We start from the raw sequence: 23,669 nt of genomic DNA, 5'->3' as shown, positions 1-23,669 counted from the left end.
GGGGAAGTGGTAAGTCTGATGTGTTGTTACATGATGGTAGCAGTCGGCCAAACACTACCCCACAGTTGGCTCCTAGCATCACTTCTTGCCCAGGTAAGAATAGGCCCCAATGCAGTGTCAATAATTTTAAAACTCAACAAGACAGTCAGGCAGGGGACCCATAAGTGTTGCTTGCCCATCTACAAACTAACCTGCCCCCATTCAGACATATTTAAAAATCAAGGAAAATAAGAGACAAATTGCATCTTGATTCAGTTAAAAAAATGGAAACAATTTCTGGAGTTTGATAAAACTGAATAAGAAAAGAGTAACTGACAGACAGTCGGGTAGGTGGAGGAAATTTGATGCAGACCGACAGAAAAGTTACCAGCCGCGGGCAGGCGGACAGGCGGTTGTTTCAGACACTGCCCCTAAGTCCCATGCCTGTAAGAGGCATCTAACAGGAGGATCAGACATGATGGCTGATAGAGATTGTGTGACATTGAATGTCTACTAGATGAACCAGTGTTCTTACCATCAACCACTGGATTGTCGGGCCAAGATTTGAATACTTATCAGCACTACAAACTAACAGTTTTAGCCCACTGGTCCTTGATAACATAGCAAAACCCTTAAATAGAGCAAATTTCTATAAGCCCTTATGATACCTTAACCATTGAGCAGTTTGGCAAGGACTACAGGACTAGTGCCAATTTCTAACTGCTTTCTGCGATATAGCTGTTATGTTGCTAGCTTTGGGGCGGAAGTACTTGACCACCTGACTATGATAGTCACAGCACTAAGTATGTGTTGTAAAACAGGTTCAGTTGCAGGCATGGATGTTACTAGGCCAGTCTTAGAACTATGGCTGTCATAGATTATGTGATGGCAGTTACCATGGTTTTGACAGACGTTGTGCTATGATCTCTCTGTAAACCGTGCCGTGTTGTGCTTGGTTTGGTTGTGGAAACATTTATCTCTGAAAGTAGATTATTTAACTTGGGACATGGACAGCCCAGATGTTACAATTTGCTGTGCAGAGTTGCGTCCCTTTGGAAAATCTGAATCCAATTATAGAGTTTTCATTTCCATCTTTTCACCGTGATTAGAACAGCCTGCGACATTATCCACTAGTCCACTACTAAATGTTCTTACGGTCTAGTAAGATCAGCTTCTAATATCTTCTGAAAATGATGAAAAGTTTGGGGTAGTAGAATCCAAAGGTTATTGCACAGACTCTTATTATTCTTGGTTTGTCAGCACCATACCTGTGCTTGTGGACTTCACCAAAGTGGTAAACGTCTAAGACCTGCATCACTTCAGGTTTTCCTCCCACATCAATATGATCAAGCTGACATGCTGTGTTATAACTGAAATACTGTTCCAAGCATAGTTAAAATCCAACCAGTGTCCGAAATAACTGCCTGCCTGCCTGACTGCCTGCCTGCGGCTAGTGACTTTTTTTGCGGGCTACATGAAATCTGTCTCCACCTGCCCCACTGTCTGACAGATAATTTTAAGACTACTTACGCATTCAGTATTCCTGGTAGATTCTCAAGTAATTGTTTGCATTATTTCAACTGTATCAAGGCATGATTTGTCTCTTATTTTCCGTGAATTTTCTCATGCTGTCGTTGGCGATCCATTACTAATGGTGGATGAAAGGAAGGTACTACTCTTACATTGCTCAGTCTGGTCAGTTTTAGTGTGTTGGGATTGATGTTAGGACACAAGGTCAGAAATACTTCTTAGGGCCTCGAGGGGGCACGGGTGGCGCAGTCGTCTAAGGCGCCGCGATTCGCTGTACAGAGTTGCGTCCCTTGGGCACGCCAGAAACCTATGATTGTGGGTTCGAATCCCGGTTGCCCCGATTATGTTTCTAGGTTTGTCAGCACCATACCCGTGCTCGTGGGTTTCACCGAAGTGATAAACGTCCGAGACCTGCATCACTTCGGGCTTTCCTCCCACATAAAGCTGTCATGCCGTGATATAACTGGAATACTGTTAAAAGCGGCGTAAAACCCAACTCACTCACTCACTCTTAGGGCCTCGAAAACACAGTACGCAAGGATACATTTAGATTCAATATTGTCTGGATGCAGGCAGGTAACTGTAAAGATGGTCATGCAACAGGTATGGGTCACCTGACTGACTGTCTTGTTGGGTTTTAAAATTATTTCGAACCCTGAACCCAACCCAACTCTACTCACCCACAAAAATAAACTCTATTACATGTTTGTCTGTGTTTATTAACTACAATGTGCAGTTCATTTTCCTTATCTATGTTGGCATATAACTTTTCCCCAGTCAAAGATTAGTGTTGATCTGGAGAACGTGCTCCTGCCCACGACAAGCAATAAAGTCAATAGTTAGCCAGTTTCTCAGAGATATATGTGTGCTGTACAACCATGACGGCTGAATCAGAGAAAGTCAACAATCTTGGATATATATAAATAAATAACAGCAGCACAAACAACTTGGATCATGATAGATGGCACGAGGTAGCGAGTCCGATATCATGTCAGTGAACCTATCTCCCAGTGCAAGTCTAACAGATTCTTGACTTACACAGATGTGGGTAGCAGGGCCGCCTTTTGTGTGGGGTTAGTGACCCTGACAGTAGGAGTAGGTATTAATCTATGTCAGGAATACCCACATTGTGTCTCCCCATACATTGCATACCGTCCTGAAATACCTGGCTAATATTAGCGATTTGATTTACCTCCCATTAAACAAACTGCTATAGGGGTGAAGGGATCAGGTATTGGTGAGCACGCTGAGAGTTGGCTTGCATTGCTTGAATAATAATCAGTAGTCGCTGAGGTGTGTGGTATGCGAGTCCTCTGCTTGTCAGGACATGCGTTGTGGGTGGGGTGGCCCAGATCCTAGTATAATGGACTCCTGATCTGTTGGGAATCATTGGGAATGTAGTGGCATTGTCTGGACTAGGAAGTGAGGAATAAGATATGTAGATAAGGGGTATCCTATGGTTCAGTGAGCATTGTACATGGTACACTATGCAATGGTAGAAGTCGTGTTTCTTTCACATGTTGTAATAGCTGAGTGAAATGAATCTCCTGACCAACTTGCCTCGTTTCTGTACGTTATAGTGATTATTTATGGACTATTCAGGAGGTTAGAATTTTTTTTCTTTCCACTAGTCTGCAAAATTATTACATAGTTGCCATCTACCGTAGATCTACATAATGGTAAAAGTGGTAGTCCACAAGGAAATTAGTCCTTCCTGAATTAAACTATTTTCAGACAAGCAAACATGTTAATATCAGGTCAGTGGGGTAGCCTAGTGGTTAGAGCTTTTGCTTTTCATGGCGAAATACCGGGTTCGATTCCCCACATTGGTACTATGTTAAGCCCATTTCTGGTGTCCCCAGTCGTGATGTTGCTGGAATATTGCTAAGAGGGGTGTAAAACCATATTCACTCACTATGTTAATTTCGAAGCTTACTATTATTAGGTGAGCGTACACACGATCTGTATAGCATTGTCAAGCAAGGCTGACAACTATAGCTTGACGTTTACTGCCTAGTTTGTTAATTTGCCGTGATATGTTGTCTTTGTTCATCCATCTGTCTGTCCATCTACTCAACCAGCAATAAAATTGACATTTTCTAAATTTTTGAAACCACGAGGTAAAAGGAGATGTCAGTTATATGGATGATTTTCTATGGTTCACAAAATTCTTAACTTGTTTAACTTGGCCTCCATGTTTTCCTATTACTGAGACATTTCTGCACGTATCAGTATCATAACTTTCACATATTCATGTTGTGTTGAACATTCAAATTTTCTGTGACTTAACTTTATATCTCCTTGTTTTCACTTTCACTATGACCTTTGACATAAAGCAAATTATTCCAGAACAATTCAATTGAGCTACAAAGCTCTATTTTTCAGAGTTTTTATTTTAACATTCTGAACTACACATCAGTCTCTGACATTATTTGGGGGCAAGGTTGGCCCAGTCATATAACGCGCCACAGAGTGCAGAGTCAGCTTGGGAATGTTTTTACCAGAGACCTGGCAAAATGTATTCAGATACACATATAAAACAATCTGGTCATGCGTCCACTGAAGTTGACTGAACCTTTATCTGTATTCAAACATAAGTCAGGAGGAATGTGTGCATAGTCAGAAAGAAATGCGAACATTAGTGACTTGTAGAGTACCTGAGTTACCCGTCCCAGCCCCACTGGCACATTTCCTCCACTAAAAAGTTGGGGTCACGGGTGGCCCTGTCATCTAAGGCGCCACAATTCACCGTGTAGAGTGAATGTGGGTTCAAATCCCGGTTCAACCTGATTATGTTTCTAGGTTTGTCAGCACCATACCCATGCTCGTGGGTTTCACCGAAGTGGCATCACTTCAGACTTTCCTCCCACATTAAGCCGACACGTCATGATAAAACTGGAATACTGTTATAAGCGGCGTTAAAACTCACTCACTCACTCACTCACTCACTGTCCTGTACGATGTGCTCTGTGTTGCAGAACATGCTGGAGCTGCTGGAGGAGATGCCTAACGGAGTGCCGCTGGAGAAAGTGCGGAGCTACATCTACCAACTGTGCAACGCCATACAATGGTGCCACTCCAATGAGATTATACATAGAGGTAGCTGAACTTACAGAAACATACATTGACATCATAATCAAAGCCTGGAATTTTATTGTAGATCTTAATATGTGTGTAAAAAAATCATTTAATTTTTTTTGAAGTACGTCACATACAGCTTTTCCATTGAACGAAAGATTGATCACGTAACCATGAAATTGACGTTTATAAGTGAACAAATGACACTATTTGATGTTAATTCATTTTTCATAAGTCCGTGTTCTTGAAGATGTAAACATTAACAGACTACTTCCACATTCCTTGGGGGGCACAGGTGGCCCAGTCGTCTAAGGCACTGAATTTGCTGTGCAGAGTTGCGTCCCTTGGGCACGCCAGAAACCTATGATTATGGTTTTAATCCTGGTTCGCCGCGATTATGTTTCTAGGTTTGTCAGCACCATACTCGTGCTCGTGGGTTTCACCAAAGTGGTAAACATCTGAGATCTGCATCACTTCGGGCTTTCCTCCCACATTAAGCTGACATGCCGTGATATAACTGGAATACTGTTAAAAGAGGCGTAAAACCCAACTCACCCACCCACATCCACATTCCTGGGGAAACCCCTGGGAATTCCTTAGCACGAATACATACAGAAGCGTTGTTTGTGATCATTAAGACACTTTATCTTGAACTCGGCGTTTTAGTATACATTGAGAAACGTCAGAATTTGACTGCCTGATCATTCTCGATTATCCTTGCTACAACTCATCCTAGTGAACAAAACAAAGAATTTGCACATTCAAACTATCGTCGTATCAACTCGTTCCGTGTCTAGGCTGACTGTGACCGTCTACAGCAATCTATGAATTTACCTTAGTATCTGTCTGACATATCTTTAATCACCTCATAATGACCCGCCAATTGATCAATGATGACTAATAGAGGTTATAACCTCTTTATCATATAATGTCATTCGGGCGGTCGGGTAGCCTAGTGGTTAAAGCGTTCGCTCGTCACGCCGAAGACCCGGGTTCGATTCCCAACATGGGTACAATGTGTGAAGCCCATTTCTGGTGTCCCCCGCCGTGATATTGCTGGAATATTGCTAAAAGCGGCGTAAAACCATACTCACTCACTCACTATAATGTCATTCTTCAATTCTGTTCCCGAAAATCTCTTTCCATCTCTCACAAACATGACCTAAACATTGCAATTTCCCTGGAATGTTTCGCATTAATATTTATTACGTCAGAGGGCGAGTGATGTGTCAATCGGACAGTGACAGTAGCCAATATAGTTCCAACAGAAACCTGTTTCTTAACTAAATATATGCAAAACAATTGCCTACACAAATTGTTTTTACTTGCCTTTCGCGGCAATCCATCGGTCTGTCTGATAGAGTAACTGCCCTTTGTCAAAGGGAAGCTACTCTAACCCTAGTCTATGAAACGTCGCGGCCACAGTCAGACGTTGTTGATAGTCGGCCTGTCCTGTAATAACGTTAACAACAAAACGAAACAAGGTAACAATTCAAACATATTTCGGCCAAATACAACTACCGTATTCGACGTAATAAGCGCCCAGGGCGCTCTCAAAATTGGAAATAGGGGGCTCTTATCAGAATATTATTTTGGTGAAAAAAAAAAAGATTTGAAAGATAAATTTCGTGGTTTATGCTGACAGTCTGAAATGTTTATGTACGACAGATATATTTTCCAGAATTTAATTGCCCATGATTAAGGGTGCATATAACACACGAGTGCGTATTATACACGAATAAATAAGTCTTGTGTACATTGATCAATCGGAAGGGGTGCCAATTGGGATTGTTCACTAGCCAGTATATTAGCAAATATCGCCGTGGGCGCTTATTAGAGCGGGGCGCTTATTACGCCGAATACGGTATTTTAATTTGTTGAAAAGGTTCCAAGCCGCAGAGGTCTACAAGAACAGATATGTTAAGTGATCCCGCTTGACAAGTGCCCTCACTAAATTGTTTCGCAAATTATATCTCCAAAGTTGCCAAAACTTGTAAAATGCCTTAGCTACGTCACAGTTAGACACTGATTTTCGGTATGTTAGACTATTCTTTTTATAATGATAGCAATTATCCCTGTAGTTAATTCTGACTCGATTACCGAATGACAAGGGCTATGTCATGTTTGTTTATAAACAGTGAAAGTAGCCCCTACTTTACCTTTGATATTTGCATCTCTATCAGCATATGACCCCAACGGATATTGTTTTTATCAGTTGGCTTTATCCTGCCGAGAAACCCACCCATAATATGATAAAAACATGTAACCGCCACAGGTTCACTAACAACTTCCAAAATCTCTCCTAGCACGTTTATAGCGTCAGCCATTTTGACGTCTTGTACTTGATGTGAATGTATTACGAGGCGCTGTCATTGTGACTGACTTACTGAGGTAGTTCTAAACAGACCTTTCTCATCTAAAGGTGATATTATTTGAATACATGTGTTGTGTCAGATGTTTCTGAAGAGCAAGTTGTGCATATATATACACATGTCACATCTCTTTTTGAGGAACTATTTTATTGCGCGATACAGCTAAAAAAAATGTGATAAACAATTATAAGAATTGACTTTCACTTTGTGTGATTCCATTGGGGTATGAACTGTCATAGAGTGATGGCCAACCTCGCAAGCTCCGACGTTCGTATAGGTTAGGCCTCACTCTATGTAAGTCAGTGTCAAATCTTTAAAAAATACCATTTTTGAAATATTTTATGTTGTCTTCAACTATATTAGGCTAATTTATTTTGAAAAATATGATTTAGAACTTACTTTATTTTTGTATATACCATGTTCACAGTATTTTTTGTTGTATTATTTGTCGAAATTTCTTTCCTTCATTCAGAACATTTTCCTTTCGAACTGTCTCACCAGTAATGTAACAGGTAAAAAGACACAGTCATGATCAGGTAGAATGATGTAGGTTTCATGGTTTCCTTATGTGTGTGAACTGACATGGAAGTAATCTTTGGTTGAGATAATCAATACATACTGATTGAAGGGTGCTGTTGGTAAGTCAAACAGGACCTCTAGCATTCTACATGTTTCCTAGCCAGATCTTATATACATCCAACCAGTTGTGAAACACCGTCACCTTCAGTGTGCTTGGGCCATTCAATATGGTTCATACCACATCAATCATGTCGCTTGTTTTTGTGTGGGGCTGAAAAGAAACCAAACAAGGCCAAGTTGTTTGGCTATACGTGGCATTGTTAGTGTATCGTGGAGTCAAGTAGCCGCAAGCAATGTGTATTACTTAATACCCAATACAAGCCTAGGTTATAGAAGTGTGTTAGCAGATTCTGGTCTGACCAAGGAGTTAGTTGTTGAAGCTAGAGTGCAGCATGCTAGATTAATTGCAGCCTTTCGAGGCGGACAATTAAAGGGATATTTGTTGTAATATAAGAGCTAAGCCAGTGGCCTGTTAGCCAGAGTGTTTTATTGGGTATTTGGGACGCGGAGCAGATTAATCTTGTGGGGTTGAGTCATGCTGAATTAAGTTGATATGTGATTGTAATGTGTCAGTGAAAGTGTTTTTGATGTTGGTTGATTTTGGAGTGTGAAGAAATGAGGAACTAATACATGTTATATGTAGTTGTACAAGTTAAGAACAATACTGACTTAGAATTTGTATTTGAATTTAAATTCACGGTATTGTTCTTTGAGAAAATAATGTAATGGTCAAAATGTTTAATTCTTTTTTCTATCAATTATGATAGCTTAATTGGTTAAGGAGGTATCAAATCTGGTTTCTAGAATTTCCACAAATTATGTATTACATATAACAACAGCAATATACAATATTAAATAATTGTTATGGTTAGGATGTTTATTTAATTTCCTGGGTTTGAATGTTATGTTTCATTTTTTGATGATGTGCCAATTTTACATCAACCTTATTAAGAAGGGAGATAAGCACAGATTGGTGTGGTCATATCACCATGTGCTTTAAGCAGCATGCATGATGAAGTCATGCTAGGAGCCAGTGAAGTCTAAAGTAATGGTAAGGCACATTTAGTCACTCATTTGAAAATTCATAAATAGGAATTCGTTTATAAATGCATCTTCTTAATTTCTACCATACACAGTATCTTAATTCTTCATAATTGAGGGTTTGTGGCTGGTTTAGACTTGGCTCATGGAAATACACCCTAGACTTCAACTTTGTTCATAATATTCTCATGGCCTAAAGTTATGAAAGGTATATGAAATATTAAGCTTCCAGTTTATTTAATGCAGTTGAGGCATTGTTTCTGTACTGTTATTGGACTATCATGTACTTAGTGCAATTTCCAGGTTTGTGTTGTACACCTTATTGTTAAATGTTCATGTCTGTAAAGTAAACAAGCCCAACCTAGTATTACTGCTGTATTATGAAGTTAATGTGTAAATGTAGGAAATTCAAAAGCCATATACTCAATGAAATCCTTTCTATTTGTTACAGTTAATCTAATGTTTGTACATGAGAGTTGAGACACAAGAATAGGAAAGAATAAAGAATCAAGATTGTTTAGAACTTCATGTTGTAATCAACAAATAATATGTACTTTCAATATCGATAGCTCATGTCATTCACATGTTGCTGTTATGTGGTGATGTTTACAAGGCACAAATTGTATATTTACCTTGTAAAATTCCTTCCTGTGTTGAAGAAAGTATACCTTGGTTTGAAGTAAAACAGTGTGGAAAAAGTAATTGCACTCTATGAACCAGTTACGTTATTATGGATAATGGTTTGTTTTGTATACCTGTTACCATGGTTACCCCCCTTCTAGTTGCCTCAGGGGGCGGTCGGGTAGCCTAGTGGTTAAAGCATTTGCTCGTCACGCCGAAGACCGGGGTTCGATTCCCGACATGGGTACAATGTGTGAAGCCCATTTCTGGTGTCCCCCGCTGTGATATTGCTGGAATATTGCTAAAAGTGGTGTAAAACCATACTCACTCACTCATTCAAGTTTCCCCAAGCTAAAGGACTCAGACTTTTATCCAACATCTATGTTTCCAAGAGCTCTCTAACTATGCTGTGGCCACAAGGAAATTCTGTCATTGTTGCCAGGGGCTAGTAGACATGTTCAAGTGAGATGTGCATTCAAACATTTAGTTACAATAATGTAAGAAGAATTACTAGAAATTCTGTTGGATTTGTATTTTCTGGATGTGTAGCTTTCATGTTGTCAGTAGGTTAGATGATTGGCATAAGTTCTTCCATAAATATTTGGTATTGTTTGACTCAAGTCTAGTTAGCATGGTTAAAGGGCTTCGAACAATATATTATATATTCATTCAATAGACATCACAGAGTGATTAATAGCATTTTTGTAATTTGGTAACATCTAATCAGTCATTGATGTCAGGAACATGGTATTTATGACCAGAGCTCGATTTAAGGAACTTGATCTATCCTTCATCAGGTGCATGTTGCACCTGGTCCCATAAATTTATGAAAGTTGAAACATAGGCTGGTCTGCTGCCAGTGTCACAGAAACATGTGCACACAGTCTTGAAGTACCCCTAGTTTGATGATGTCGAGCCCACAAAAGCATTACAAATTGCCAAACCACAGTGAACAGTAATATGGTAAAGAATATGGTAAAGAATAACCTAGAAGTATTTATGAGTTCAAAGATTGATGGTGTGTTGACAAGTAAGGGTTAGGCAGGTACAAATTTTGAATTGTTTTACATTCACTTTGTGCATGTTGACATAAATATTAGGCTTCAATTTTTAATAATAGGTTGCACTGGTGCATGTTTTATATAGCTAAATCGACCCCTGATAACTCTCAATAGTCTCATGTCTTTGTTGAATATGGTGGGGTGGTTGGGTGTTGGTTTGTATGACAAACATCTGACTTCAAGTCTCCATTAGGATTGTGTTTGGAATGTTGTTCTTGATGTGATGTTGCTGTGATATCTTCCAAAGCAACGCCGGACATTACTCACTCATTTCTTTGCAGATATCAAACCTGAAAATCTCTTGATAGGAAAGAATGATGTCCTCAAGTTGTGTGACTTCGGTAAGTAGGACTCAGTCAGGAGACGTGTGGAGCAATCTCACTAACATCAGATCTAAGTTCTCGCTGCCGCTAAACAAAGATCTGAGGACATCCCACTACGGGTCACGTCAGAACGACCTTTCGTGAACCTTGACCTCCCACTGAAACGACTAACAAGAAGTCGACATCAGCCAATTAGAAAGCAGCTTTCTCGAGCTTTACCTCACTCGTTTCAACCCGGCGACTTCCATTTCAGACCACGCTTGAAAAATATGTTGAAACAGTACTCGATTAAAATTTTGAAAACTGAACAAACGAACATTCCGGAATGTGTTATATATCGTTGCGATTGTATGGCAATGCTTCCCACGTACTGTGCAACGCCTCCGTTCAAATGTTTCAAAACGAGAGATAGATGATAATTTTGACGGAATTAGTCATATGGGCCGTAACTGTCATTCAGAATACCCTGTGTTAATGTTTTCGAGGTTGCATGATTAGAAAACACATTCCGACTGTCCTTTTCATGATCTGGTAAGCGACGCTTTGATTGGTCTGATGAAAGGTCGTTCTGACGTGACCCATAATGGGATGTCTTCAGATCTTAGTTTAGCGATAGCGACAAGGACTAAAATCTGATTTTACTGAGATTGCATGTGAAGAGAACCAGATATCATCTCTACTGACATGTGTTTATTGAGTGACACCAGAAAACATTATTACAAGTCAGATTGAGAGGAAATGAGATGTAGTTAAAAAGAACAATTTTGAAGTTGAAGTTGTGAATCCTTTGAAAAATCAATGTCAAATTTATCAAAAGAATTACAATAAAATTTGTTTTATGACCCCCCAAAACATTGGGTTACATTGTTTGGACTAAAGTTTCCTTGAGGAAAGGTCTACTCAGCAAGCCATTCATCCAAAAGATTAAACTTTCAGCAAATGTCAATACTTACTTTTCTTTAAAATCAGTTTGGGTCAAGGAATTGCTTATTTTAGAAAGAAAATGATCTGTAAAGTTGCCTCTAATCGGCCTTATTCATGCAGTAGTGGAACCACTGAACTTGATGTTTTAGATATTAAGTTTGTTGTCTAATTATGAAATTACCATGAAAAGAGCAGCTGTTTGTGATGTGGAGAAGGAGCTGTAGTCGGCCATGTCCCTGATGTGACTTGTGGCAGGATGAGCGTCTCTGTTGCAGGCTTTGCCCGGACTATCTCTGGCGGCACCAGCGGCTTGTACACAGACTACGTGGCTACACGGTGGTACCGGTCTCCGGAACTGCTGCTGGGGTAAGCTAATCATCTATTTAGAATGTCTTGTATCAAATGAGTCTAACTCACCCTCTCTCTTGCAAATGAACTGCTATTTGTTCACATCTGTCTATCATTTCTGTATGGTCATGAATCTACAGTATAAGATCAGTAACCATACTCATTAAGAACCCAAAATGTCATTTAGAAAGTGGTCAAATATAACAAATGTTATATTTGGGATAACACTTTCTCAGTATAGTAGAGATTCTAGTACTTTTTGGTTGAGTCCCATCTGGCATTCGAAGCCACACTGCCAGAGTGAGGCACCTAATCGTCAGCACACAAAATCAGCAAGTATAACATTTGTTACCATGTGTAAATTATGACTGCCCAATCTAGAGGAGTTGAGTTGGTTTTTCAGCCAGTGAGATGTCAGGTTTCTAAAGTGATTCATTTCTTCAGTGCCACAGTTGGGAAATTTTGATCCTAACCATGTTGACAATGGAAAACCCACACCGAACACAAATATTCCTCAATAGTTGAGATGTAGATGCCATACAGCTCACATATGATGTAGTGTATTAAATATTAACAACAAATATCGCATAGCCTTTATTATTTTCCATTTGTAACTGCCCAACCCCTAAATATAGTGATAGGGTGTTTACAATGTGTGACTTGTTTGATCATGACAAGTATGGCATTGCTCATAACGCTGTTTGTCTGACTCAAATTGCCAAGTTCTAATGTCGTTTAACTTCAAGTAAGCAGAAGTCTATTTGTACTCTGTGCTCAAAGCAAGACATTTATGCTCATTACAGGACATCTATGCTCTGTGCAGATCATCTCTGCTTCATGTAGCACATTTATGTTCCATGCAGAGCTATTTTTTAAGCAGGATATATGTGGTCTATGTAGGACATCTAAGCTCAACTATCTGCTTCATGCAGGACATCTATGCTCCATGCAGGACATCTATGCTCATTTCAGGACATATATGCTCTATGTAGAAATTCTATTCTCTATGCAGGGCATGTATGCTCATTGCAGGACATCTATGCTCATTGCAGGACATCTATGCTCTATGCAGATCTATTCTTTATGTAGACAGAGGTGCTCTATGTAAGACATCTATGCTCATTGCAGGACATCTATGCTCATTGCAGGACATCTATGCTCTATGCAGATCTATTCTTTATGTAGACAGAGGTGCTCTATGTAAGACATCTATGCTCATTGCAGGACATCTATGCTCATTGCAGGACATCTATGCTCTATGCAGATCTATTCTTTATGTAGACAGAGGTGCTCTATGTAAGACATCTATGCTCATTGCAGGACATCTATGCTCTATGCAGGACAACTGCTCATTTCAGGACATATATTATCTATGTTAGAATTCTATGCTCTGTGCTTGACACCTGTGGTCTATGCAGGACATCTATGTTCCATGCAGACCTATTCTTTATGTAGGACATCTATGCTCTCTGTAAGACCTCTATGCTCTTTGCAGGACATCTATGCTCTATGTAAGACATCTATGTACATTTCAGTGCTGCGTACGGCAAGGCGGTGGACATCTGGGCCATCGGCTGTATCCTGGGCGAGCTGAGTGACGGTCAGCCGCTGTTCCCCGGGGAGAGTGAGATTGACCAGCTGTTTGTCATACAGAAGGTCATAGGGCCACTGCCCCCAGACCAGATGAACATGTTCTACAAGAACCCCCGATTCTCAGGGCTCAAGGTAGGAACAGGAATGTCTCTAAGATGTGAGAAGACATTTTTACATTCACAGGAGGATCTCTTGGGCAGCATAAGCTTCTATGACAGATGAAGCCCCAAGCTTTTCTTATTATATGAATTGAATAACTGAGATTTATAATGTTGACTTAAATGTAAACTGAAAAAAACAGGACATTCTGGAATGTCTATGATAAGGTCGAGATTGTATGGCAGTACTTCACACGTGCAATGGAACGTCTCTTCCTTTCAAATGTTTATCCCAATGAAGCAAGATATGGACGATGATTTTTATGAATCTGTCATACAGGCTGTCATTCGGAATACCCCATGTTAACCTTTTCGAGTTTGCTTGATTAGAAAACACATTCCAACTGTCACTTTCCTGATCTGGTAAACGACGGTGTGATTGGTCTTATGAAAGGTCATTCTGACCTGGGCCGTGATGGGATGTCCTCAGATGTCACAGGGACTAACTTGGGTCAAGTGTACAGACTGTGAATTGATTGAAGTGTCGAATTAACAAACTTGTGTTACTGAAACTAATGTGTGTTGTGTGTCTTCATTACAGAAGTTGTTGTCTGTATTCAAAAAAGTGTTTTTTGTGTTTGTAGTTCCCAGCAGTGGCAAGTCCTCAAACGATAACCAAACGGTATCTGGGAATCTTGAATAGTGTCCTCATAGACTTCATGCAAGTAAGTAACGGCACAGCATGATTGCTAGACTAACATCTAGTCTCTGAAATGAAAATATCTTACAGAGACAAAAACAGTTCTTAAATTATCTTAATAAAAATAAAATAAAAAGGAGCCCAGAGACTCTTTCATTTTCAGACTGAAGTAATCTAGACTTGCAGTATAGTATAGACTTGCATGGGCTGTATTAGATATGTTTGTATCAGGGTCTGTATGACTGACAAGATGATTGCCAAAGCCATCTTCCCGAGGCAGGAGAGGTAACTGACTTTAAAAGTCCAGTTTCCACCCTTGCCGAACTAGGCTGGAATTACTGGGCTTGATCGTAGCGCCACCAGTGGCTATGACCAGTTCTGTCCCTTCTAAGCCTCTCCTATGGACCAATCAGATTCCACTTCTCGTATCACTTGTTTGCTTCACACGAAATGGTGCCGCCCAGTCAGGACGATCTGATCGATAATCAAGATCTATATTGTGATAAAACGCGTCTTACATCGCGAAATGCATCAGATCACGTGAGCCCCTTGATTAAAAACATGAAAAGATTTGGAAAATATCTGCCGACAACAAGCTGACGGTGCACATGCTTTGCAAATCCTGCAATCGACAGTTTACGAACCGGATTTGGATTTCGGTGTGCGCTTTTGATTGGACTATGCATAGCCAAAATGTAACTCCATAATACCAGCCTAGTTCGGCAAGGGTGGAAACTGTTAACTCTCTTGCCTTGGGAAGATGGCCAAGTCTGATGGAGGCAAGATTGTCAGACTGCCGCTGTGTGTGATATGTTAGCCTTTCATTCTTTCCTAAATTCCAATAGTGTAGCCTGATTTACATATTGGTACCAATGACCAAGTTTACAAATGGCTGAAACTTTACTGAATGTAGCATGATTCACAAAGTTGATTTTCTTCATGATCAGCATTCCACAAAATTCTGTGTTTCCATGAATGTTCCTTGCGTGTTCCAGCGAACACTGCAACTCGACCCACTGGACCGATGTCCCATCGAGGAGTGCCTCAATCATGATGCATTCGTCACAGAACAGCTGCTGCATCGCAACAACCGCGTCTCCATAAAAAACTATACCTCAAACAAGAAGCAGAAAACTGACATCACTGATGACATCACTAGGTAAAACTAATGTATCATACTATATGTTCTCTGGGTAGTTGAAAATTATGTGGTGCGGTTCTATAAAGCGTTGTATAAACACAGTGCAGGTTTGAGAGGACAGTGTCGTGTTTGGCTGATTGATTGAATGGATGGATTTGTGTAATACTTTGACATTGTTTTCTGCTTCATGAAGGTTGATGGTACAGTTGTACCCCAGTAGTGCCGATCACGCTGTCATCCCCTCGTCCAGGGTCATTCACTTACAGGTTGACACGATAATGCATGAATAAACACTAATGTCACACAACACTGCTAGTAAGATTTAGAGCCCTGTTGGGATTTTGGGGTCAACAGGTCAAGAGGCAATCAAATGAATCAGGTGGTCAGACTCGCTGACATGGTTGGTGCATGTTGTCGTATCCCAGTTGCATACGTTGATGCTCATGATGTCAATCACTTGATTGTCTGCTCCAGACTCGATTATTTACAGTCCGCCGTCATATAGCTGGAATATTGCTGAGTGCGGCGTTAAGCAACAAATAAATAATAAATTAATGAGGTGACATATATTTTCGGCTTTAACCAAGACGCACATACACACATATACATCAATAGAACTTAGATTCATTTAAGTGGCCTAAATCTCTGCATTCTAAACAAAGACATGTTGTGGCATAACTACATCAAATTATTGTTGCTGTTCAATGACCTGATCTGTCTGTACAGTGAGAACATGAAGAATACTGACCGGCCTGGCACAGGGGCAGGGCAGGAGAACCAGGTGTTTGAAGCGGAGAAGATGGACACAGATGAGGAGAAGAGCTATGTGATCCAGGGAACCTCTTCCTCCACTGGAGACATGAAGTTCCTGAAGCAGGTGCGAAACCAGTCCACTGCCAACTCGGCCAACAAAACCAGTGTGGTGCTACGTCAGGTCAAAGGACAGCAACACGGGGAGGACGAGGATGAGGAAGACTTTGGGGAGGGGGGCAGTGCCAGACCCCAAAATCGAGCAGTAAGCAGAACAGAGATTACCATTATGGATGCTGATCCCAGGCAGGGAAACAAATATCCCGAATCTAAGAAGTCCACGTTTGACAATCGCCATCAAAGTACATTTCAAGATTTTCGTAATGGAAATATTTTGGAGTCGAATGCAAACTCTTCTAAAAATCGAACTCAAGGACATCCAGACTCAAGTGCTATGCAGTCGTCGAATGATGACAAGATGGACTGGACAGTGAGTGACTCTCGGTACATGAAAAAGAGAGATAGTGTGATGGACGTGCATCAACATGAACCTCCGGGGGGTGGGGAAGAAGAGGAGTTTGAGTCCTCGCCCCGGGGAAAGAGCAATACCTTCACCATCAGTCTTCAGGCCCCGGGGCAGGGGCATCCCACCGGTGGAGGTGGTGTGGGGGCCTACCCCACGGGTGGAGGTGTAGGAGGTGGGGGGAAGGGCAGCAACAATGCTGCCAGTCCGAGGATGGACAGGAAGAAGGTGAGAAGACGCACATCACGAAGCAGCACTCAGGTACATCACAGCAGGTTGCTTGTTACACTGGTGATGGAGTAGGCTACTTGTTACACTGGTGATGGGGGTAGTTAGAGGTTAACTAGAGTAGGCTGCTTGTTACACTGGTGATGGAGTAGGCTACTTGTTACACTGGTGATGGGGGTAGTTAGAGGTTAACTAGAGTAGGCTGCTTGTTACACTGGTGATGGAGTAGGCTACTTGTTACACTGGTGATGGGGGTAGTTAGAGGTTAACTAGAGTAGGCTGCTTGTTACACTGGTGATGGAGTAGGCTACTTGTTACACTGGTGATGGGGGTAGTTAGAGGTTAACTAGAGTAGGCTGCTTGTTACACTGGTGATGGAGTAGGCTACTTGTTACACTGGTGATGGGGGTAGTTGGAGGTTAACTAGAGTAGGCTGCTTGTTACACTGGTGATGGGGGTAGTTGGAGGTTAACTAGAGTAGGCTACTTGTTACACTGGTGATGGGGGTAGTTGGAGGTTAACTAGAGTAGGCTACTTGTTACACTGGTGATGGGGGTAGTTGGAGGTTAACTAGAGTAGGCTGCTTGTTACACTGGTGATGGGGGTAGTTGGAGGTTAACTAGAGTAGGCTACTTGTTACACTGGTGATGGGGGTAGTTGGAGGTTAACTAGAGTAGGCTACTTGTTACACTGGTGATGGGGGTAGTTAGAGGTTAACTAGAGTAGGCTGCTTGTTACACTGGTGATGGAGTAGGCTACTTGTTACACTGGTGATGGGGGTAGTTGGAGGTTAACTAGAGTAGGCTACTTGTTACACTGGTGATGGGGGTAGTTAGAGGTTAACTAGAGTAGGCTGCTTGTTACACTTGTGATGGAGTAGGCTACTTGTTACACTGGTGATGGGGGTAGTTGGAGGTTAACTAGAGTAGGCTGCTTGTTACACTGGTGATGGGGGTAGTTGGAGGTTAACTAGAGTAGGCTACTTGTTACACTGGTGATGGGGGTAGTTGGAGGTTAACTAGAGTAGGCTGCTTGTTACACTGGTGATGGGGGTAGTTGGAGGTTAACTAGAGTAGGCTGCTTGTTACACTGGTGATGGAGTAGGCTACTTGTTACACTGGTGATGGGGGTAGTTAGAGGTTAACTAGAGTAGGCTGCTTGTTACACTGGTGATGGAGTAGGCTACTTGTTACACTGGTGATGGGGGTAGTTGGAGGTTAACTAGGGTAGGCTGCTTGTTACACTGGTGATGGGGGTAGTTGGAGGTTAACTAGAGTAGGCTACTTGTTACACTGGTGATGGGGGTAGTTGGAGGTTAACTAGAGTAGGCTACTTGTTACACTGGTGATGGGGGTAGTTACAGGTTAACTAGAGTAGGCTGCTTGTTACACTGGTGATGGAGTAGGCTACTTGTTACACTGGTGATGGGGGTAGTTAGAGGTTAACTAGAGTAGGCTGCTTGTTACACTGGTGATGGAGTAGGCTACTTGTTACACTGGTGATGGGGGTAGTTAGAGGTTAACTAGAGTAGGCTGCTTGTTACACTGGTGATGGAGTAGGCTACTTGTTACACTGGTGATGGGGGTAGTTGGAGGTTAACTAGAGTAGGCTGCTTGTTACACTGGTGATGGGGGTAGTTGGAGGTTAACTAGAGTAGGCTACTTGTTACACTGGTGATGGGGGTAGTTGGAGGTTAACTAGAGTATGCTACTTGTTACACTGGTGATGGGGGTAGTTAGAGGTTAACTAGAGTAGGCTGCTTGTTACACTGGTGATGGAGTAGGCTGCTTGTTACACTGGTGATTGGGGTAGTTGGAGGTTAGCTGGAGTAGGCTGCTTGTTACACTGGTGATGGGGGTAGTTGGAGATTAGCTGGAGTAGGCAGCTTGTTACACTGGTGATGGGGTAGATGGAGGTTAGCTGGAGTAGGCTGCTTGTTACACTGGTGATGGGGGTAGTTGGAGGTTAGCTAGAGTAGGCTGCTTGTTACACTGGTGATGAGGGTAGTTGGAGATTAGCTGGAGTAGGCTGCTTGTTACACTGGTGATTGGGGTAGTTGGAGGTTAGCTGGAGTAGGCTGCTTGTTACATTGGTGATGGGGGTAGTTGGAGGTTAGCTGGAGTAGGCTGCTTGTTACACTGGTGATGGGGTAGGCTGCTTGTTACACTGGTGATTGGGGTAGTTGGAGGTTAGCTGGAGTAGGCTGCTTGTTACACTGGTGATTGGGGTAGTTGGAGGTTAGCTGGAGTAGGCAGCTTGTTACACTGGTGATGGAGTAGGCTGCTTGTTACACTGGTGATTGGGGTAGTTGGAGGTTAGCTGGAGTAGGCTGCTTGTTACACTGGTGATTGGGGTAGTTGGAGGTTAGCTGGAGTAGGCAGCTTGTTACACTGGTGATGGAGTAGGCTGCTTGTTACACTGGTGATTGGGGTAGTTGGAGGTTAGCTGGAGTAGGCTGCTTGTTACACTGGTGATGGGGTAGGCTGCTTGTTACACTGGTGATTGGGGTAGTTGGAGGTTAACTAGAGTAGGCTGCTTGTTACACTGGTGATGGGGTAGGCTGCTTGTTACACTGGTGATGGGGGTAGTTGGAGGTTAGCTGGAGTAGGCTGCTTGTTACACTGGTGATGGGGTAGGCTGCTTGTTACACTGGTGATTGGGGTAGTTGGAGGTTAGCTGGAGTAGGCTGCTTGTTACACTGGTGATTGGGGTAGTTGGAGGTTAGCTGGAGTAGGCAGCTTGTTACACTGGTGATGGAGTAGGCTGCTTGTTACACTGGTGATTGGGGTAGTTGGAGGTTAGCTGGAGTAGGCTGCTTGTTACACTGGTGATTGGGGTAGTTGGAGGTTAGCTGGAGTAGGCAGCTTGTTACACTGGTGATGGAGTAGGCTGCTTGTTACACTGGTGATGGGGTAGGCTGCTTGTTACACTGGTGATGGGGGTAGTTGGAGGTTAACTAGAGTAGGCTGCTTGTTACACTGGTGATTGGGGTAGTTGGAGGTTAGCTGGAGTAGGCTGCTTGTTACACTGGTGATGGAGTAGGCTGCTTGTTACACTGGTGATTGGGGTAGTTGGAGGTTAGCTGGAGTAGGCTGCTTGGTACACTGGTGATGGAGTAGGCTGCTTGTTACACTGGTGATGGAGTAGGCTGCTTGGTACACTGGTGATGGAGTAGGCTGCTTGTTACACTGGTGATGGAGTAGGCTGCTTGGTACACTGGTGATGGAGTAGGCTGCTTGTTACACTGGTGATGGAGGTTAGCTAGAGTAGGCTGCTTGTTACACTGGTGATTGGGGTAGTTGGAGGTTAGCTGGAGTAGGCTGCTTGTTACACTGGTGATGGGGTTAGCTGGAGTAGGCTGCTTGGTACACTGGTGATGGAGTAGGCTGCTTGTTACACTGGTGATTGGGGTTAGCTGGAGTAGGCTGCTTGTTACACTGGTGATTGGGGTAGTTGGAGGTTAGCTAGAGTAGGCTGCTTGTTACACTGATGATGGGGGTAGTTGGAGGTTAGCTGGAGTATGCTGCTTGTTACACTGGTGATGGAGTAGGCTACTTGTTACACTGGTGATGGGGGTAGTTGGAGGTTAGCTGGAGTATGCTGCTTGTTACACTGGTGATGGGGTAGATGTAGTTTAGTTGCAGTAGTTGTAGTAGTAGTTGTTGTTGTAGTTGTAGATTTAGATATGTGCATGTCTCCACGGTGTCTTGCCGTATCCTGTTTTAGATCATGCTTGATTGCAAATGTGAGGGTCCGTTGCTAGCGATATGTGGACATACTGGAGTTGATTGTCACTTAGATTCACTGCTCAAACTTCCCACAATGACATAAATCATGCTCCCAATAAACTCACCTAACTTTGTGAGAAGAATTAACCCTGTTACTGAACTGAACTTGGTGTTGTCATTTGTTGATGATAAATTTCCGGTTGACCTAAATGCATAAATTTCATGACATTTTTGGCAAAGGGGTTGGCACATACATTAATTTGGTGAAGTATTCAAGTCATGATTTGCAGTTAAGTGTTTTATGGGATATTTGCATTTAAGGATTGAAGTTGTATTTGTTGACGTTCATCAGCTGATGAAGACAGTGCCTCACGTGAGCAAATTCCATGATGACATGTCTTCTTATCATCCAAAACTGGCTCCCACAGGAGACATGGCTTGGGTTAGATCAAGCAATATCTACACTGTAGATATCGCTGCAATGAAATTGCATCACAATTCTTTGCAGACCATTATGATGTCATTGGTAACCATGACGTCACAATCAAATGACATTGCTAATGGCTCTGCTACTGAAGCTGTTAGCAGTACTTTTTACACTTAAGACACTGTTTATTACTGTCTACAAACTGAAAAAGTTTGAAGAATGATGTTGGATGATAAATAGAATCTCACCCTCGTGTCTTTTGATATCAAATATACACTCGTTGATATATTTGATATCAAAAGACATTTGAGATTCTCTATTTATGTGCACCCTTGCTCCTCACAGTGATACCTCATTCATTACACAATATCTCAAGTGTGGCATGAGCTGGGGTAGAGCCTGGTATTACTATTACCGAGATCTTGCCACTGAGAGGCACAATCCTGCCAGCCCCAGTCAGTCTGTTAAAGAAAGTAGTTTCGGCTCTTATATAAGATAGCCATGTTTATTAATCACAAAGAACAATGAAGAAGGAAGAGCCGTTGTGTCATTGTGTTATCATGATGTCATTTCTGGAGATTTGAACATGCGCTCTCAACTTGATGACATAAATAGGACAACATTATTTTGAGAGGGAAGTGTCTTGTGAGTTGTTCCCCATAGATGTAGCCATCGACAAAGTAGATAAACGCAATTGCAGAACGTTCTCTTCCGAAAGTGGGAAAGATATGATAATCAGTATAAGGAGAAAAGGTACAGATAATCGTCATGAAGATTTTGAGAATATGGGGGAAAGACCAAATTTACTGTTACCCATAGATTGTGACAATAGCAGCGTGGTGGACGACTTCCAAGTTGTCAAAATGGGTGGGGAAATCCAATATATGGTCTATTGCAAGTTAGGTTAGTTTTATTAGGTACATAAGAAATTATAGATGAAAGAATGCATGCAATATATTGTGATATTTGTGACAATATATGAAACATTATTGCAATAAATTGTAATATGAAAGGCCAATACCCATCACTACTAACAAGCACTGCATGTTTTGAGCTTTGAAAGCACTCACAACAATTTGTCACTAAAAATGATTGTGTGATTCATAAGTTTCTACAAATGCTGTTATTTCTCTAAGCTAATTGGTGATTTCAGATTAACATTGCAGAAAACCAGTACAGATTTTCATAATGTTGGCACAGCATTTTTTGTGAAAGATTTCTTTTCCTATCATAACATCTGACCTGATTGTAGAGTTCATTATAACACACAAGTTGTATTTGATAGCTGCCAATTTTGACATGACCACAGGTATTTTGAACAAAGTGATAGTGTATTGATCATGTGTGTAGTATCTGTTTACAAGGGTAAATCGAAAAATCTGTGGCCTCAAGAATCAAAATTATTCACCACTTGGATTTTAATATAATCAATCCACTTTGTCAAGTGATTCTCAATGATATTCTGGGTGCCGTTGTACAAAGAGATATTTGCTCTAAGGTGAACGTAACTCCCATACCTTAACATACACTTACGACAGTCGTAGCGTTAACATTGTTTTGTACAATGGCACCCAGGTCTTCATCTTGGTCACCCAAAGGCCTTGACAGTGGCAAACACCTCATCATGACTGGTTAAAACTCTAGCATGCAGGTGTGATTTTTGTTTAGAGAAGAGATAGTCAGAAGGTTCTAGGTCAGGAGAGTAATGGCATGGGAAAGTATTTCTAACCCACCATACCCCTGAAGATTGGGGGTAAAATAGGTCTTCAGCAACCCATGCTCGCCATAAGAGACAACTATGCTTGTTGTAAGAGGCGACTATGCTTGCTGTAAGAGGCAGCTATGCTTGTTGTAAGAGGCGACTATGCTTGTTGTAAGAGGCAGCTATGCTTGTTGTAAGAGGCGACTATGCTTATTGTAAGAGGCGACTATGCTTGTTGTAAGCGGCAGCTATGCTTGTTGTAAGAGGCAACTATGCTTGTTGTAAGAGGCAGCTATGCTTGTCAGGCTCACTGACCTTTTTGATGCATGTCATTGTATCCCAATTATTTACAGACTATGGTCATATAGCTGGAATATTGCTGAGTGCGGCGTTATATGACTTACAAACAGACAAACAAAATCAAAGCCACAATCTGTCAGAGGTCAGGCTGCTGCACGCTTAGGATGGTAATAATCCTTACATGCTGCTTGCTATCCCGGAGGACAGCACGCTGTGTTGTAAAACAGTGGTCTGCAGGGTCATGCAGTGGACAGCGTCCGCTTGAGTTTCAGACGTAGCATCTTCAGGACGAGACCTAGGGCCATCTTCTGTGCTACTTCTGCCACGCTTAAATTCAAAAACCATTTCGTAACTGATGACTATGGAGGGCAGTTACCCCCAGGCAGACTTTTCTTTGATGATAGAGATGTCCTTAATCACAGCTAGTTTCTTGGTTTTTCTCCATTTTCATAGCTTTTATAACACAGCAGATTCTCTAGTGGACATCAAGGTGGTCGGGTAGCCTAGTGGTTAAAGCGTTCGCTTGTCACGCCGAAAGACCTGGGTTCGATTCCCGACATGGGTACAATGTGTGAAGCCCATTTCTGGTGTCCCCTGCCGTATATTGCTGGAATATTGCTAAA

The 23,669-nt window shown here is 41.8% G+C and overlaps 1 protein-coding gene across 6 annotated transcripts in view; it reads left to right on the top strand.

Moving 5' to 3' along the window:
- LOC124120964 (cyclin-dependent kinase-like 5) overlaps positions 1–23,669 on the top strand; it is a 67,767-nt gene that overhangs the window by 32,045 nt on the left and 12,053 nt on the right. For 5 of the 6 annotated variants that reach the window (XM_046483899.2, XM_046483898.2, XM_046483902.2 and 2 more), the window contains 7 exons: positions 4,488–4,608; positions 10,543–10,602; positions 11,784–11,874; positions 13,392–13,581; positions 14,192–14,272; positions 15,243–15,406; positions 16,115–16,922. In XM_046483899.2, the coding sequence (XP_046339855.1) occupies positions 4,488–4,608; positions 10,543–10,602; positions 11,784–11,874; positions 13,392–13,581; positions 14,192–14,272; positions 15,243–15,406; positions 16,115–16,922 (1,515 nt within the window). The remainder of the gene's footprint in view (positions 1–4,487; positions 4,609–10,542; positions 10,603–11,783; positions 11,875–13,391; positions 13,582–14,191; positions 14,273–15,242; positions 15,407–16,114; positions 16,923–23,669) is intronic. The other variant, XM_046483901.2, reaches the window with a different exon arrangement.

Source organism: Haliotis rufescens, unplaced genomic scaffold (genome assembly GCF_023055435.1).
Source record: "Haliotis rufescens isolate VD_foot unplaced genomic scaffold, xgHalRufe1.0.p SCAF_50, whole genome shotgun sequence".
NCBI lineage: Eukaryota > Metazoa > Mollusca > Gastropoda > Lepetellida > Haliotidae > Haliotis > Haliotis rufescens.
Note: the sequence above shows the minus strand (reverse complement) of the source record. Positions and strands in the feature narration are given on the sequence as shown.